The sequence below is a fragment of the Manduca sexta genome, unplaced genomic scaffold, assembly GCF_014839805.1.
Source record: "Manduca sexta isolate Smith_Timp_Sample1 unplaced genomic scaffold, JHU_Msex_v1.0 HiC_scaffold_53, whole genome shotgun sequence".
In the NCBI taxonomy this organism is placed as follows: Eukaryota; Metazoa; Arthropoda; class Insecta; order Lepidoptera; family Sphingidae; genus Manduca; species Manduca sexta.
The window spans coordinates 267,974-285,880 of NW_023595330.1; the positions used below are offsets into that span (position 1 = coordinate 267,974).

At 37.4% G+C, this 17,907-nt stretch overlaps 1 protein-coding gene across 1 annotated transcript in view; it reads right to left on the reverse strand.

Annotated features, from left to right (window-relative positions):
- LOC115455520 (protein outspread) overlaps positions 1 to 15,955 on the reverse strand; it is a gene marked incomplete at its 5' end in the record, with an annotated part of 239,233 nt that extends 223,278 nt beyond the window's left edge. Inside the window, 2 exon segments of the mRNA XM_037447033.1 lie at positions 15,356 to 15,520; positions 15,883 to 15,955. Coding sequence (XP_037302930.1) covers positions 15,356 to 15,520; positions 15,883 to 15,955 — 238 coding nt within the window.
- Positions 15,956 to 17,907: the final 1,952 nt, after the last annotated feature.

The following is a 17,907-nucleotide window of genomic DNA, read 5'->3' on the forward strand; positions in this document are numbered from 1 at the left end:
AAAGCTGCCGCGTTAATAGCTCACAGTGGTCAGTGGATTCTTTTAAGAATTTTGAGTTTCAGTCAACTTGTTCTCCCATACAGCCTTATCTTGATTGTAAAGCTGTTTTATTGCATCAAAGTTCTCTGCTTCTTTCGTTCTAACGGACAGTTCCTCTTCCTTTTTCTGCAACGATGTTACTAATTCTTCCATTTTGTTTTCTCTCAATGCCGCTTCGATTTTAATTTCTGTAACCTCGCTAGTTCCGTCTCCGTAGCGTGGAGGTCGTTCAAAAGCCAGTTTAAGCTGTTTGCGTAAATCTTCGATTTCTATCGACTGTTTGTCAATAGTCGATATGTAACTGCGTTTTCTCGGTTCTATTGGTTTTCGTTTTCATCAACTTCAACAGGGGGTTTTCTTTCTCTTTGGTGGAATCGATTTCGTCTTTAGCTGCATCTGTTTTTGGTGGTACTTGATGACTGCTTCTTCCGCGAACTTTTTCTTTAACTTTAGATATTGGGGTGCGGTTAAGGATGGGGGATGGTGGAGGCTGCGTACCTACATCACCCCAGTCAGCGCTATCTCTTCTGCCACCTTCGGACGCCGTTCGATATTCTTCATCTGAAGAGAACGGTGCTAATTTTCCAGTGACTGGAGTGACTGGTGTGACGGGTGATGTTGAAGACCGACGCCTGGTCAACTATATCTTCTCGTAGTATTAGTGACAGCGGTCCTGTGTCGGGCAGACCTGCTGTCCTTCTCATTGCTGATACCCAGTTAGCCCTTATGCCCGCTGTCACCGCCGATAACACTATATGCTTTCCATCCCAAGTCTGTAAAATTTAAAAAGATCCGTTAAAACACATTGGTTAAAGATTCCAGACAATTAAATTAAATTGGTGAGTTGTCTACCTCAGTCTCAAAAGCATAGCCATTAGTGGACGCCGAAGTTGGAAGGTCCACCACCCTCGATATGCCACTCAGATCGATGACTCCATCCATCAACCCCCGGTGCTCTGCATGCGGATCCCTGAAGTATAAGAGGGCTGCTCCTCGCAGGACAAACCAGTGTCGCGACCAGCCACCCGGGCTTCTTCGCTGTAACCACCCAGCCCTTGCATGAAGGAGCCTTTCTGCCGGAAGTTCTACTCTTCCACCCTCACCGCCTTCAGTGGCTTCTGCCACATCAGTAGGCTCACTGCCCTCGCTTGCTGAACTGGAGTTGCCCTCTTCTGGTGGTATCCCACCATCTGGCGAGCCACGTGCCTAAAAGAAAGTGTAAATAATTAATAGTAATAGCGTATTCTCAGTAGTATTTATGTTTACCAATTGGGACGCGATGTAAACCAGGTGAATAATTACAAACACCAACCCAAATTATTTCATATCCTGTTCTTACCCATATTTTTGTAAAAATAGACAAAAACTAAAGAAGAATGAAACCATCCTTTATGGTGAATAACTTGAATTTAATATTACTTACTGGGAGTCGATCTGGCGGCGGGAGCCTGGTGGGTCTCTCGAGCGTGGGTGGTAGCGCTCTCCGGGACCTGGGTCTCGTGAGAGATGCGGCGATGTCGCGCAACTGTTCGTCGTACTGCTGGTGCTGTTGCTGCAGCAGCGGGGACCGCACGCCTGCTGGAGATTGCAACGGTATTACAACTACGATAGATAGCTCATAAAACGTTTGTACTAGTATATTGTAATAAATTTAGGCTCCGAAATATTTTCTTTCTTGTCCATTTTGGCTATAGATATCGACAGTTCATCGAAAATGGTATGGTATAACAATAAGTCTCCCTTGCTCTATCCTATCTCTCATAAAATTATATTGTACGAAGCCTCGAAGTATACTGGGCCTAGATCGTTCCCATTTGCTGAACTACAATAGGGACATGAAAATGCGAAGGTTACCGGACAGGTAATAATAATAATTTACAGACCATTTATTGGACCAAAGCCATTTTTATTCTACAAATCTTAACGGTTAAATCAAGGTACCTACCCTCGTCAGTGACGGGTGGTGCTGCGGGCTCCGCCCAGGTCTCCCTGCGTCGAGACCTGGCCTTCTCCTCGCCGTTGATCTTGTCCCGGGTCGGAGGCGACGCTGACGACACCGGCTGGTCTGTGTATACTGTGGGCAAGAGATAAGTGAGGTTCAGATAATATGAAAACTGGGGAGGAAAGAAATATTGATTCCATGCCTAAATACCTAATAATGAACCTAAAATATATCTATTCGTATGTGATTAACTTTGATAGACTGTTTTTTCCCCCATTCTTAGTAATGATTAATGAAAATTGACTAACAAACGCATTGAATGAACAATAATATGCTATAAGTAAATTATTATAAAAGTATGCATTATTTTCGTGCGGTCTAGGTTCGGAGCGTTTTAGACGTTTTTATATGCCCCGACTTGGGAGCCTAGTGAATAGGGTAACAAGACATATGCAACATAGGGATAAATTCTAGGACAAGATTAGGTTTTAGTGCAAACTGATTATCAGAATTTTATATCAATCGTCCTCTACTGCATTCTCTAAGTGAGTGCCGTTTTACATAGTTAAGATTATGTTAGCTGAACTTTCTTCTTACTGGATATTTTAGTTTTCTATTGGGAGCAAATTATTCTGGGGTTACGAAATGTCGTTAGGGTATAGTAGAGTAATAGTCGGTCATTATCTCTGATTTCTCTGGTGTCAGTGTCATTATTAAAAAAATAAAAGGTGACTGCAGATAAAAAAATATATATCAAGTATCAATTTCCCCCATTATCACGTGACGCTGCCTAAGTACCAAAGAATCTAGTTGTCGTTTTTACTGAGGAAGAACTCTTATCATTTCACGCCAAATATTGTAGTATTTTAACAATCGCTTTATACACGACAATAATCAACTTTCATCTTTGAAAGTTACCGATCGCGTCTCTAAGTTATCTCTCGTCCGTCCCATCGCCCATGGCCGCCCTAGTTGCGCACAATGCAAGCGCAGTGGGTGTCGATGATTTACCACGAGTCGGCTCATTCATATTTATTAACGCTGCGATTTTTTTCCACACTAAATCCCACCTCGGCTGATCTACGCGACACTTTGACACAACCATTACGTGGAGAGAGAACTATTATATTTTCGAAAAAAATATATTTTTAAACGGAATATCCGTGACGAGAAGTTATTGCCTGTAAAATATGTGGATTCCTATGAATACTGCGCGTGTTGCAGTATTATGATTTATAAGGGTGCATATATGGTGAGCTAGAAGTCTGTTGGGTAGAAAGATGTTTGGTAAAGTGATGAAAATTTTATACTTAGTAGCAGCCTGGAGTATATAGTTGTGTTTGGTAAATAATTAGGCTCTACTGGTTATTATATTTCTCTACGACGTCTGTTCAACGCTCTTTGTTCAACAAAACGCAATAATATTTGATGACATTCTTGACTTTATTTGTCACGTTTCAGATAAAGTGCTACTAAAGGGCGTGAAGAAGGCTACAGAGGATTTACGCACGAACATCATCTAGTACAAAAAATATTCATTAAACTTCTTGTTGCAAATAATTAAAATCTTCCAACCATTTCAACTGATGTACTGGATATCTACGGCAAACGAAGCCGCGTGCAACCGTAGTCTACAAAGCTTATAAATTGAATCGTCTCGTGCCGACAAAGCGTATCTCGCGTGTTGGTTGCGTCGCCTTTTTGCCGATAACCGAGACTTCATAAATTTTGATGCGGTATCTCGAGAAAAAATGTTATGAAGTGCGTGCGTGAAGAATATGAGTTAAGTGAAAGATGTAGGATTTATTCGGGATATTTGCTAGTGAAACGTTTATAAAAACTGAGCCAAATCGTGTATGCAACGTGCTTCAAAAAGTGACAGTCAAAATAGTGAGATCAAGTTAGGAGATAGAAAATTTATGTAACATCGTAGCTCATTTTAAGCAATTAGCAAGGTCATAAGCAATACCACCGCCCATAAACAGTAGAAACGCCATCAAGCAATTGAATTACTAAATATTATTTTTATTCCACTGCGCTCGACATACTGAGACTAGAGATGTTAAGTCTTATTATGTCCAGTAGTTACATTAGCTAAGTGTAACTACTACTTACTTAGTGTAACTACTGGACATAATAATCGTTCAAACCAGAGCACAATAGTGACTACACACTGCTGCTTGGCGGCAGAAATAGACATTGCAGTGGTGCTTACCAAGGTGGACTCTCACATATGAGATATCTACCAACAGTATAACCGATATAATTTTGTTCATATTAGCGTGCACTTTCATCGTACAAATATTTAGTAAGCTAGACTCTCGTTAACATCTGGCATTTTGTATGGAATGCTATTAAACCGTTGTAGTCGGTTGCCGATCTGTAGATAGCGCAAATATCGCCTCGATACAGATCTATACGCGTTGTTTCTGCTCATGATGCCTACGAGCTATTGCTTGGGGATATAGAAATACATTTTTCCGACGTACATTTTCGACGGCTTATCTTTTTACTTATACTTATCATTACGGCTTGTGAATGTGTGATTTTTAATTATGGTCAAAATTGAGTGTGTACGTGACATCACGACTTTCTCCTCTTAGGGCAGTGTACATAAATAATTTTAAAACGAAACTAATCTGTCTAGAATAACGTAAAGCTTAATATATTTGGCAAAATTTACATATTCATAAAAGTGTTACTCGAATACTTTTTAACTAAAAATAATAAGTGAAATGCCTCTCCATCTAAATAATACACGTTACTTATTCCATATGCATTCAAATGACTTGCGTTTCAAATTAAAAGTTATCTAGAAGTAATTTCGTGCGGCGCGTTGCGTGTTGGCGCTCGAGCTAAGAGCTTTCAAAGAAACAACCCCGCAATTACATAATAACACCTACTCATAACGTTTAACGTTGGGAAAAACGAATAATTATCTGGATGCTGTTTCGCGAATAACCTTTTAAAGACATAATTCTGGAAAATAAACCGGGATGAACAGAAGTCATTAGTGTTACTATTTTTATATGGTGCTCATAGATTATATGAATTATTAAATAAATTACAGTTTAAAATGTAAGGGAATAGACAGATGAAATGTAATTAACACTTTATTACTTATAAATTAATATATAAAAACTATTGTATTGACCATAAAAAAGAAACACGTGAAATGAAACGTAAAAAATAATTGTCTATGTTCATCTCTTCCAGCCAGTAAGAATAAAAGTTAAAAATAAAATATTTAAATAACAACAATATTCCAATTCCAAATTCAAAACTGACACCGTCGCATTTGCATCCAACCCTCCGCGGCTAAAGCCAGATATGGCGCCGGTTGCTCGTAACCCGTAAATAACCTGTTAACCCAACATTTAAAGCTTCGACCTTGGCTCATGCGATGCACTCGTTAAGTGATCCCTCAATTACTACTGGCGGTGAGATATGTAGCAGATAAGTCAAAACATGCGCGCAAACGTGTCTTGCGTTGTATATGTGCATTTATTTTGAGATGCGACCTTGGGTTTGTGTCAGGTGGAGTGGAACTAGATGTTAAACGTGACTACACTTGAAAATATATGATTTGACTTTATCCGAATTTGGTGGAGGTGAAATTTTATTTTATTTCGTCGCGAAGTCTCACGCACACATCCCGCATTTATCCCCGAAAGGGTATGTAAAGGCGCAAAGAGGGCACTTTTCGCCAAGTGTGTTCCGTACCATGATGTGAGTAGAGAGCGAGCCTAACGCCATATCAGGCATGAATTCCAGACTTCGGGTTGATACTGAGCAGAAAAACCCAAATATCACTTTGCCCGACACGGGATTCGAACCCAGGACCTTACGAGCGCTGACGTACTTACGTAAGTTTTACGAATAATAATTAAAATTGTGACGGAACCCAGACTCTTTCCTATGATGCTGCATACCAACATGTCTTCGAGACAATTAGCTTTCTGACGCAAATCGTCCGCTCAGCAAAAATCAGGTCACCATCCAACCACAGCTCGCTCAGTCGGTAAGTTTCCTTGATTGATTCTCAGCAGATGATGAATTGCCAAAACGTTTCGACGAAAGCGTCGTCAGACTCTTTAATGACTCAGGCGCAGTTGTTTCAAACCACTTGCAAAAAGTGTTCATCAGAAATAATTCGTTAAACCTTACATTCACTTGCTTCGAAAACCAGCGCATTGTCAACAGAAACGTCTAACGAAGAGTTTACGAGGTTTGAACTTACCCGCACTGAGAGGTCATTGGCCAGTGTTAATGATTTATCGTTTTTCTTTTACCACACTCTAAATGCTGATGCGAGTTTTTACACCCGCCGATGATATTAGTCAGCGACGGAACGACGCACATAATCGTACAGTTATTAATTTTTCTAGTATAATTACTAAATTGGCAAATAAGGAATACAAACGAATTAATAATTGAAATGTTGAATATTTTATAATATTGTTAAAATCCTTACGGTTTAGTAATTGGACGACAGTTATTAAATAATTAATTACAGCTATCCGTCGAAAATATTGTGCTAAGATACGCCAAATCTTGTAAAAGCTAAGCGAGGCTCTGAACAACATCCAGAATTTAATCTTTCGAATCACTTAAAATCTCGGAATTCAACCCGCCTCGACTCTCGAATCTCTGTTGTCGTCTGTAACGTGAATCTAAACCCTAAAAGTACTCCTATATTTTCATTATTTCAAACACAATTTCCCATTACCGCTATCAAATCCAGGACCTTTTGCTCCCAAACAACATTACTAACCAATTATGCTAAAATATATTTTTTTTAACCAAGATCGTATCATCGGTTTCGCAGTCAAACTGCAGACATTAAACTAATTATACTTACATTACCCTAACTGGAATCTTATTTTTAACCCTAAAACTTTCCAAGTGTTTAGTAACCGACTGCATTCCGAAACTAGCTGGCAGGGCCGTTGCCTCATCGGTAACTCGGTATAACTTTATGACATTAATTTATATACTTAACCTTTACATTATCTGTCTCCACGTTTGTTTGTATAAATTATGAACTACCAAATATGCGCGCTGACAATTTGTTGTATACTAGTTGTTGCCGTGGGTTTGGTTGTTTATTAACGTTGTAAGTTAGAAAGGTAGGGTGGTTTGGGTATTTGTAGGGGATGGATTATAGGAGACTGACAAAGAGGATATATAAGGCAATTTGGATGGAAGAGCCGGTATGAGTCGACCGCACCGAACCTTCGATTGTCAGATATCTGTCATTCTTAGTAAAGGCCAGGTCAAAAGAACCCTGAACTGGCGGGAATGCATGAAAAGATTGATGGAGGTGGAGGGAGCGAGAGAAGTATGCCAAAATTGTGGAATGTGGCAATTCATAGTCTCGTGATAGCACGCATCACTGGCGTACGCGTCAAGCGATTGTCCTTAGGATTTGACGGTAAAATTTATTTTTACATTTTGTTTGGGAACTAGCTTTATTTTAAATTAAAAAAAAAATGTATAGGGTATGTCTTCTAAATCTGTCTTATTGCAATGCCTGTGAAGTTATAATTGGATCATCAAAGTTTAATAGAGACGTTAGGCCTAAGAAAGGTTCTTGTAACCGACTGTGTAACAGTTATGTGGACAGTTTGTAATACAATATAAGAACATTGATTTGTCATTAACTTCCAGTATTTAAACCACTGAATTTATTTCTATCTTCCATAAATCCAATAATAACTATATAACATTTTAACCATCTACACGGATGCGATTCCCAGATAGCACAACTAAAATTAATTTGATTTTTGGTTCTCAAAATTTTTACTTGCGCGAGGACTAAAACTTCTAACTTGTCGTTAATTTGTTCCATTTACTCGATAGTGGCGAATTACGGATACTAGAATGCGTGTACAAACTCCTTTCTTATTAGGGGGAAATATTATTATGGATTTCATTTCGGACTGACTCACAGGTCTTAACCGATTTTCAGACTACTCCATACTACTCTTTCCTTTATACCATAGGTCGTATACAAATTAAGTCTTTGTCTACCTCATTAAGATTTAGGTATGTATGTGTAGCTTTAATATCAGGATTTCCAAATGGATTTCACTCCCTTATCTCGAGGGTTGCAGAGTACGCGTGTATTCGCAACCGGAACTCTATACATTTTGTGCAACTACCTACATTTTATGCTATCAAAAACCTATTTCACAGTTAATCCGACCCGATCAGCGAATCGAAAGGGGGTGTTTCCGACAACAATCAGCAATTAGCCGGGTGTGGATTCCGTTAGGTTTGCAATTAGATTGGCCAGGTGCGCCAGACGCGCCCTACACACGTGCGGGGCGGTCGTAATCCAGATGTTTCGAGATTTTCCGGGATCATGTAATGTGGGAGAGGTTGTGTCGGTTAGATAACATTACCTAAGGCAAATTAGGATATCGAAAATTTACTGTGAACAAGAGACCAGTTCTTAAGATAAGGAAAGTTTGGTTTTATTTATAAAACAATCGAATATTTTGGAACACGTTATCGTTAAGTAAGCTATGACATTAAATAAATAATGTTTTGGTGTGTAATCATTTTCCAACAAACCAACAAAATTTCTCTTGGATTGGGACGAAAAAAGAGTTCACCATAACCCATGCCAATATATGTACAAACAATACGTTTATATCACATGGCTTTTAGCTCCATATAAACATAAACTAAAATTCATTAAACCCCAAACACGCAATAAAATGATGAATTAATTTATGAACACGCACCGCATTTATAATTACCGCGGGAATTTCGGTAATAATCTCAAAATACAGACGTAGATATGAAATTAACTGTCATTTTATGCACCGATGCGAGTTTACGATTTTACGGTGCTTAGATAACTTAAAAGCATTCGGTTTTCGGAGAATTGGAAAATGAACTTTGTAATCTAACGTCAGGTTAATTGAAATGGAGTTTAATTTTAGTTAGGGTTTGATAAAAATAGATGTGAATTAAGGTTGTTGAGTACTAGGAACTGATACTAAGTATATTTTCGAATTTCTTGATTCATTTTTACTCTTTAGTTTATGTTAGTGTTTATTATAATCTTTGTCGTTTCTTAGTTTTAGACTGCCTCGGTGGCGTAGTAGTACTCCATGCGTGGCACGGCAGCGTTCTGCCTTAGGTTCGAATCCCGAGACGGCCAAAGTGATATTTGGATTTTTCTGGTCAGTATCAGCCCGGAGCCTAGAATTTGTGCTCGATATGGCTTGTGCCCTATCACATCATGTGACGGAACACTCATAGCGAAAATTGGGGTGCTTTGGTTGCGCCTCTGCATACCTCTTAGGGGATAAATGCGTGATGTGTCAGTATTATTTCTTTCTTTTCTTATTATACTTTCATTAATCGACAGGAGAGCGAACCGATGACCTTACCCTTCACAACTTAAACCTAGTCTAAACTCTAAAGAAGTCTGTCCAACGACCTTACACTTTACAAGTAAATCTAGTCTAAACTCCTAAAGGAGTCTGTCCACTACACAAGTTCATGCTATGATCTTTCTAAGGACGGAATAGTGTAGTGGCCTTAATCTCAAACTTTTCAATACAAAGATTTTTTTATTAATTTGACACGTTCGTAGCTGGCATAATACGAAACTAAGTAGCGGTAGCGAAGGTGAAATTTTCTGAAACAGATCACGACACAACATATAAGTATTAATATGCATAAATAAACAAAAGCAAAATGCATCAATGTATTTATTAAAAGAACTTGTCGATTGTATAATAGTACTAGTTGATCCGACAGACGTTGTCCCGTCTTAACTATGAATTTGCAGCGCGCATTCTGTCAATGGCTGGCAGTTAAATATAAAATTAATATTTTCGTTAAATTTTCTAATTTTCCGCGCAATTTTTTGAATTTTTTCTTTCATAAGAACCTTCTCCTGACAATAACAAACACAACAAAAAAAAATAGTGACATCGGTCCAGCCGTTCACGCGTGATGGCGTGACCAAGGGAAATAGGGATTCATTTTTATATATTATATTGATAACTGTAAATTCTAATTGCATTGACATTTTTCACCTTTCTCCATTTCAATACAGGAATCTATTTGCCAAATAATTATATATTAAGGTTATTTAAATAATATTCTCTAGACGTTGGTGCGTACTTATTTTGCGCCACCTCTTTCGCTACATGATTGTAATCTGTGTAAACTGTTGTGGATTATGTATTTCTATTTGTTTCTTTTATTATTTAAGTAAAATTGTACTTACGTACTTGTTGTTTTCCAAATAAACTAAAAGGTATCGGTTTATATTGATCCTTCCGTTTGCTAAGTAGTGGGCAGAGTCCTTAAAGCTAAGTAAGTTTTCGCAAGCCGGCGCGTTTCAATGTTCCGCACTTCAAAGCCATTTTATTTATGGCCGTAACGGTGCTAAATTTAATTGACGCGCCGGAATCCGAGGAAAGTCTGGTTTAACTTGTGTTGTTTTGACGCGTATCATTAGTTGTTAGCGAATTTAATTCATAGACGATTGGCGTTTGGCTTATTTGGCTTAACAGTTTGAGGTAAAGCAACGGTTTATCTTATACAATCTAGCTTGTAAGCTTGTTTTAACGTTTCAGGTTGTTCAGAATTGCTTGAATAGCTGTCAAAACATCACAGGTTTCCTAGTTTAACCTTATTAAGAAGTAAGATGGTGGATTTTGACTTACAGCTGATCGAGAACATTTGTGTTTTAACTAAGCATGGTATTTGCGACATTTTTATAAGTAAGACTGAGTTATAAAATGTTAATTGAAATAAAACTGTTTACGGATTTTATCGCGATTATTGATATTGTTATTTTTTTCCCGATGTTTCGAAGACTTTGCAGCCTTTATGGTCACGGGGCAGACTGAGCTGTTGGGCAAAGTTACAATAGGTATATATTTCTATTATTATATTTATTACGTTTTACTATTATACTGCATAAAAGTAAATTGTGGATATTATATAAATAGTTTTAATTCAATGTCTGACTTTCGCGTAAACATAAGAAATCAAACGGTTAATTCCTAGTAGAGGTTGCTAGACGTAGATGCTTGAGTCAGTAAATGAGAACTTAATTATATTAAGCAAGTAGGAAACTAAAATTTTCGCGTGGTGCAGTTTAAAAAAAATCTCATATCGAGTTCCAAAACAGGTAAAAATTAGACTAGTAATTATTTAAAATTAGTTGTTAATAATTCTCAAACTATATCCGCATCCTAATTACATGTACTTAATATTATAATATCAACCTTAATACAACCTTAATACCATTTTGATACTATAAATTAAGTTAATAGCGTTTCATTTGAATAATAGTGTAAATTATTTTTAATTTAATTTGGAAATAGTGTAAACCAAACTTGTATTCTCTTTGCCAAATTTTACTAGGATTTTTAACACATTTTAATTAAAATTGGAAATAGCGTATTTATAAACTACGCTTCTATTTTCTTTGCCACATTTTGAATTTACAAGGATTTTAACACAGAAACAAGAAACAACGCCTATACACGTCATTTCTATAGAATTATCAAATCCTCGAGAAATTATTTTATAATTAATTTTCTTTTATTTGATATTAATAATTAAATAGTTTAAGATGCATATCTGTTCTTTCATCTGTGAGATGTTTAAAATAATATAGGTGAATTAGAGTCCACAAATACTCCATCACCTGGGTCGGGTTTTAGATGGTGTAAACACCTCTTGAATCCACCCCATTCCTGACAATATATGCCCTAGAACTAAGAGGAATGACAAATGAATAAATTATGGTTACGTTCAAGAATCTAGCTTTTAAAGACTTCAGAGTATAGTTTAGAATAAAGAAATAAAATCTACTCAGATAAACCTGTCGATGTACAAAAGCCAATAAACCAAAGAATAAAATATTTGTTTGCACTATCAGCGGGCTTAATTGAAAAATACTATACATAAAACCTATAACGACTACGGAAAACACATTCCACCAGTTTAATATCCGGCGAACGTTTAATGACGTTAATCGCCATTAGGCGTACATTAAAAACGTGCCAAACCAGACCGCTGTTATCTAAAACAAACTCATTATTAAATGTGTTACGAGTTGACATCAAAGTTTACTTTATATTTGCATATGTTGAATATTCATGTTTATTTTTATCCAGCTTTTATATTTTTCCGGGAGATAGGTCCTGAGGGAATATTTTAGGTCTTTTTGACTTGTTGTTTTATTGCATCGGCTATGATTGCGGCCATTAAGAGGTGAACCTCTCTGTATTTCTATACAGCACGAATAGGTCTTTGAGGTATGGGTACAGAAAACCATTTTAAACTGACACTGACAGTTTCCTATGGCGAGAAGGATTCCCAGAACTTCCAGCATCTAGTTACCAACTCTGAACGTTAATCCTTGTATTGAAGATTGGCATTTACTATCCTCATAAAATGATGATACGTTGGAAATCGATAAACAGTAACTTTTCTTTCAACATGTGATCAATAATAGCAGGCCTACCCAAACAGTTCGCAAAACGCTTCATCTCTCAACACAGGGCTCGCTCTATAAGCTCACATCTCAGCATCTAACGGGTTTTAATTAGGTCTAAGTGTCGTCTAGACGGGGATTGTGTCCAGATTTATGTGCTGGATGGGGTGGCCCGGCTGGTTTCCAACCTGATAGCTGCTTAGCTAATTAATGGGGACACCTGACTAGCTGGATATAGCTGGAATGGCTGGAATGTTGTTGGTTCCGCAAAGTGATGTAGAAATTTATAAGCTGCGATTTGTTTTTGTACAGCATGAACAATTTAAACTTGCGTTGCGTGATATCTCGTGTGTATATTAAGGATTGTCTAGAAGGCTGTCTATATGTCCTTTACTTTCCTAACCTATCTTTACTTTCCTAAAGGCCTTCTAGTCGATGATATGGTATATTTTGTCGTTTAAAATCTCCTACCATGAAAAGTTCATGAAAAATACATTAAACAATACAGTACAAATAGGATACGATAATGGCTAGATTGTTTTTAATCAAGAGGTCAGTACGTACCAGACCTCTCTATATCAAGACCCGTCAGTCCTCGCTGTCGTAATCGGTTAATAGCCGGCTCCCAAAATTTATAACCGAGCACCGCCCTTAACTCACCTTTCAGTGACCCTCACCTTTCTCGAAAACGTATCCATCACACGTACATACATCCAAAAAGTCACACACGAACTGATGATTTACGAATTTCTTATAATATAAAGACGTGATTACTTCATTCGAATGGCGAATAAATAACGCGTCCCGCCTTCGCGCGCGTTTTTAACGCCCCTATGTGAACGCGACCTATTCCCACGTGGTCGACATTATATCATTCGACATTGCTTCAATGTTAACACCTACAACGCTTTTGTTTTGAATTTGAAAATGGAATGTTAATTCTACGGCGAGATTAACGTACATTTTGTTTGGATGTGAGATTTATTTGATATTTCGACGGGAACGAATTATATCTTAATTACATGGGCGACTAATGTGAGTTATTGTTATTTTCGACTTAGCAACTCGAATAATATAATTATGTTATGTACATTCTACGCAATATACACAGTTGATAAATATTACCTCGGCCTCATATAAATCTCAGTACAATACGTCAAGATTGCAATTTGACTATTCATTATGTAGTAATTTTATGAATTTCCAAATGTGTCAAAATGAATTGAGACTTCGCGTCGTGAATAGCCTATTGTGGCTGCAGGGTCGGTGTGGGTCAAACATTAGTATTATGTGCAATTATATTATTATCTCGTCAAAGTAATGACAATACTTCCTGGTGTATGGGCAATTTTGTGGCTTTATTATTGGTACGCTACTGAAGATGTTTAACGTATGACGTATTGAAAGTACTTGATCGTATATATTATTTTATTCCTAATGGATTGTGATAATTCATACATTCATATATAAATACCACAGTTACTCTGTCTGTTACTCTTTGATGGCTGAACTATGGATCTATTTCAAATTATGTATGGAGATAGTTCGTCATATTATAAGCTATCCTGGGAAAATATATAGTGGGATTTTTATTACGAAAAATTTTGTCGCGGAACCGCTAGCAAAAGCTAATTATTTATAAAGTAATAAACGCTTCGGTTTCCATATCGTCCATTATTGCTTTAAAATTAGATTTTTACTTACTTGATAAGGTTACATTAAGATCGCAAATATTAACATTTTTCTTTTCTCTCTTTTAATATATATTTTTTTATATTGCTCCTGTTGATATGCCTTTTTGATACAGGATAAACACAAAGCTGATCCCCAGGATCGCGACAAACTCACGTGGGTCATTATAGCGGGTTTTAAGCCTTGAGTACGATGGTCGTTATCCGGGCGTCTATTAATATGCTACCACCAGCAAAGCTTTCGACTCCAAACTACATGCAATATCGAATCATCAAGAATAAGAGCACCAAAACAACATCGCCTTGTAATTTGTGTTGCATTGAATCCTACCGACCGTCTGGTGAACCAAATACAGAATGCGTTTTTACTGATTCTGTAACACGCCATAATTTCGGGTTTGCCGTAGTTCGCGCGTAGGCGATCGGCGCCGACTCTGACGCCATAGAGCTCATATTTGGTTGAATTAATAACTATTAGCTACCGTTGTTATCACAGTTTTATGTACCAAACAAATATGAATGCAATTTGTATCATGTTTAATGTCATTTTTGCGTGTAACTGCTTTATAAGATGTTGAGTATAAGTCTATCTATGGACCTGAGTATATGCAGACGATTATCGTTTACAGTTATTCACAGCTGACTATTTATCATAGCATTAGGACTTACAATAAGCCATGTAATTAACTACATATTGTTAAGCATAGTGCTTTAACAGCAAATTCGTTTATTTAATTTAGTGAAGTACGTGGAACACAAACTAAGTTTAATTTGTTTTAGGAATTACGACCTAATACGTTCTGTATTTGTGTGTTCTGCAATTTGTTGCTGATCTGTTTCAAATAAATGGAAAAATATTAGATCGATGTAAGTGTCGAACCTATGCTTTTTAGTTTCAATAATCAAGAAAAATACGTTATGTATAGTTATAATCATTATGTACGCAAAATACATATTTAGAGCACAGTAATTTTGATTTTCGATAGTGCACGAAGGTTCTGGAGTGGAGGTCATGAACTGGCAAGCGTAACGTCGGACGTCCACCCACAAGGGACAAATAACCTAATAATAGTCGCAGGAGATCGCTGGACTCGGGTCGCTTCCAATAAATCGACCTGGAAATCTTTGGGGAAGGCACATGCTCAGCAGTGGACATTCTGCTTCTGATGATGATGATGAATTTTAATTTGATTGTAAGTGTACCTTTGGTGTCAATAGGCGCAGGCGCGGCGAGGCTGGGTATCTCGGGCTGCGGCGGCTGCACCCTCGGCCCGGGCCACGTGGTCGCGCCCCCAGAACAGTAACGCGTCCTGGTGCCGCCGCAACCGTCCGCCACGTCGCGCAGCGTCGACGCGTCCGCAGAATATTCTACAAAAGACGAGACATAAGTCAGATGTTCGACGTCATGTAGGCATGGTACAAGCAATATTTAAGTACAATTAACTGAATGAATTAGGTAGAGATACGTCCTGTGCTTCCACATTTTATTCAGTTTATATCCGTCCCATATCATTTCCTCTATTGAGAGCGAGGTTACCGCTATATCAGGCAAACATTCCAATCCTGAACAAATTAGGTGTGTTTCTTTGTTTATCTTATTTAGTTTTCAGCATATTTGCTGCTCTTCGTTCATATATTCAAAAATACTGATCCACAATGCAATTTGAAATATTAGTCATTATTTTTTTTCTTTAAGGAAAAGTAACTTTACTGCTGTAAAGTATACTCACTCCTAGTTGTTGATGACTGCAGCAAGCTGGCTGTCTGGCCGCCTGGAAACGTGGCGTTCCTCTTGTGTCGACCCTGGGAACAAGAGCATTTCATATTTAATTGATATACCTATTATCTAAGTTTTTATGGCTAATATGATTATCACGCGTTTCCGCTAGTCTGATAGTCTTAGTTCGACATAAAGAGAAGTCTAATTCCTTACTACTATGGGCTCCTTATTCCAGTATCAAAATCGATTTAGCAAGTAAGCCTCATAATAGACAGGTTTACATATATATTTATATTTTAATTAAAGAATTTTTTGTGATAAATTTTGCCTGGTTAGAAAATTTCCCACACTGTTCAATCGCAAGTGATGAACAAAAGGCGCGGTCCCACCGAGAGCTATTAGTGTGTAATGTGAAAACGCGGTTAGAAACGCTCGCGTATCGTTTAATTGTTCGAAAGCACATAGTTGTGAGTTGTTAACGACGTTGGCGGTGGGCGCGACCGGCGTGCAGGGCTGCCCTAGACATTATCCTAGGATAATTCATTATATATAATTATAAAATATATATAACGTCCCACTGCTGGGCCCGGCCATCCTCTACTACTGAGAGGGATTAGGCCTTAGTCCACCACGCTGGCTTAGTGCGGATTGATAGACTTCACACACCCTCATTGGTATGAGGTCAATAATTCCTAAATATTTCATTATATACACCTCATTTCTATACTGAGTTCGATAGATATACTAAAATGGTCTATTTATTTTTTTATAAGGCAAAGTTGCTTCACTTGTTCTGATAGGTCAAGAAGTATGCCGTTCCGAGTGGGAAATACGCGGGTTGATCCCGAAAATGTTCGGTTTTATTTCGTCAGAGAGAGCGACATTAGCTGGGGTCCAGTCGGGTCCAAAATATGACCGTCAGAGCTTACTTAATCATAAAATAATGTATTGGATTCCACTCCAATTGATTAAAGAGAATTAGTCATCTAAAATTATCTATATGAATTAACTCCCAAAGATTTATTTAATAATGCAGTAAACAGTCTAAATTACTGGGTTGTTGCTATTTACTGCTACTGTTAAGTCTTTATTGCAGTTTACTAATAATTGCAGGGTAGAACAAATTATGGTCCTTCGAGCCGGATCTGAAGTAATTTTCACGAGTTATTTGCAATATATTCCATTTAAAATGTGCATAAGATTATTGATTTAAAATGTTAATATATTTTTGACTCTAAGGGTTGGCAACGTCTCTGCAATCCCTCAGATTAACTATAAAAATAAAAAAAAATTGACGATTTTATAGCGGTTTTTTATTATAATTTTCTCTCGACGTTTCTAAGACTTTGCAGCCTTCGTAAGTCCGCCTCGTGACGTGAAACACCGGGAGAAAATTAATATATAAAACCGTGGTAAAATCCGCAAAATAGTTTAATTTTATGTCTAACACTCACGTGAACATATAAGATTGTTTTAAATCATTAAAACAATATTTTTTTATCTGACTACGCGCGTGGCAGCCCTATCCCAGGTTCCGTAATGGATTAATTGTCGAATCGCTCGCTCGGGATCTGAACGGGTTGCGTTTAATTTGTTGGCTTGTAATGAACGATGCTGACGAATGGATAACACCTACTTTGTGGAAAGTGAAATGTGTTTACTGCGGGAAACGGGCACTGTAAAAACATTTGCGGTTTCCGGTGAGACGGAAATGGAGGGTTTACACGAATGGTCAAGTAAGAGTTGTAGTTAAGGCAATGTACAGTATTTTTCGTTAGGGAATTATGATTTTTGGGACAACTAGGGTCGACATGTCAACGTGGTCTTCATTTAATTAACTTTGCTTCCTAACTTTATTTTGAAAAACAATTAAGACCCATCCAATGACCATCAACAAATAACGTTTTAGATGAAATATAATTATTGTTCAAATAAAAAAAAAAATACATTTATAATACTACTAAGTTTATTTAAGGATGTTCTAATAATTATAATTTATTTCGAAGAAAATTTACCAAGAAATAATCAAGAGAGG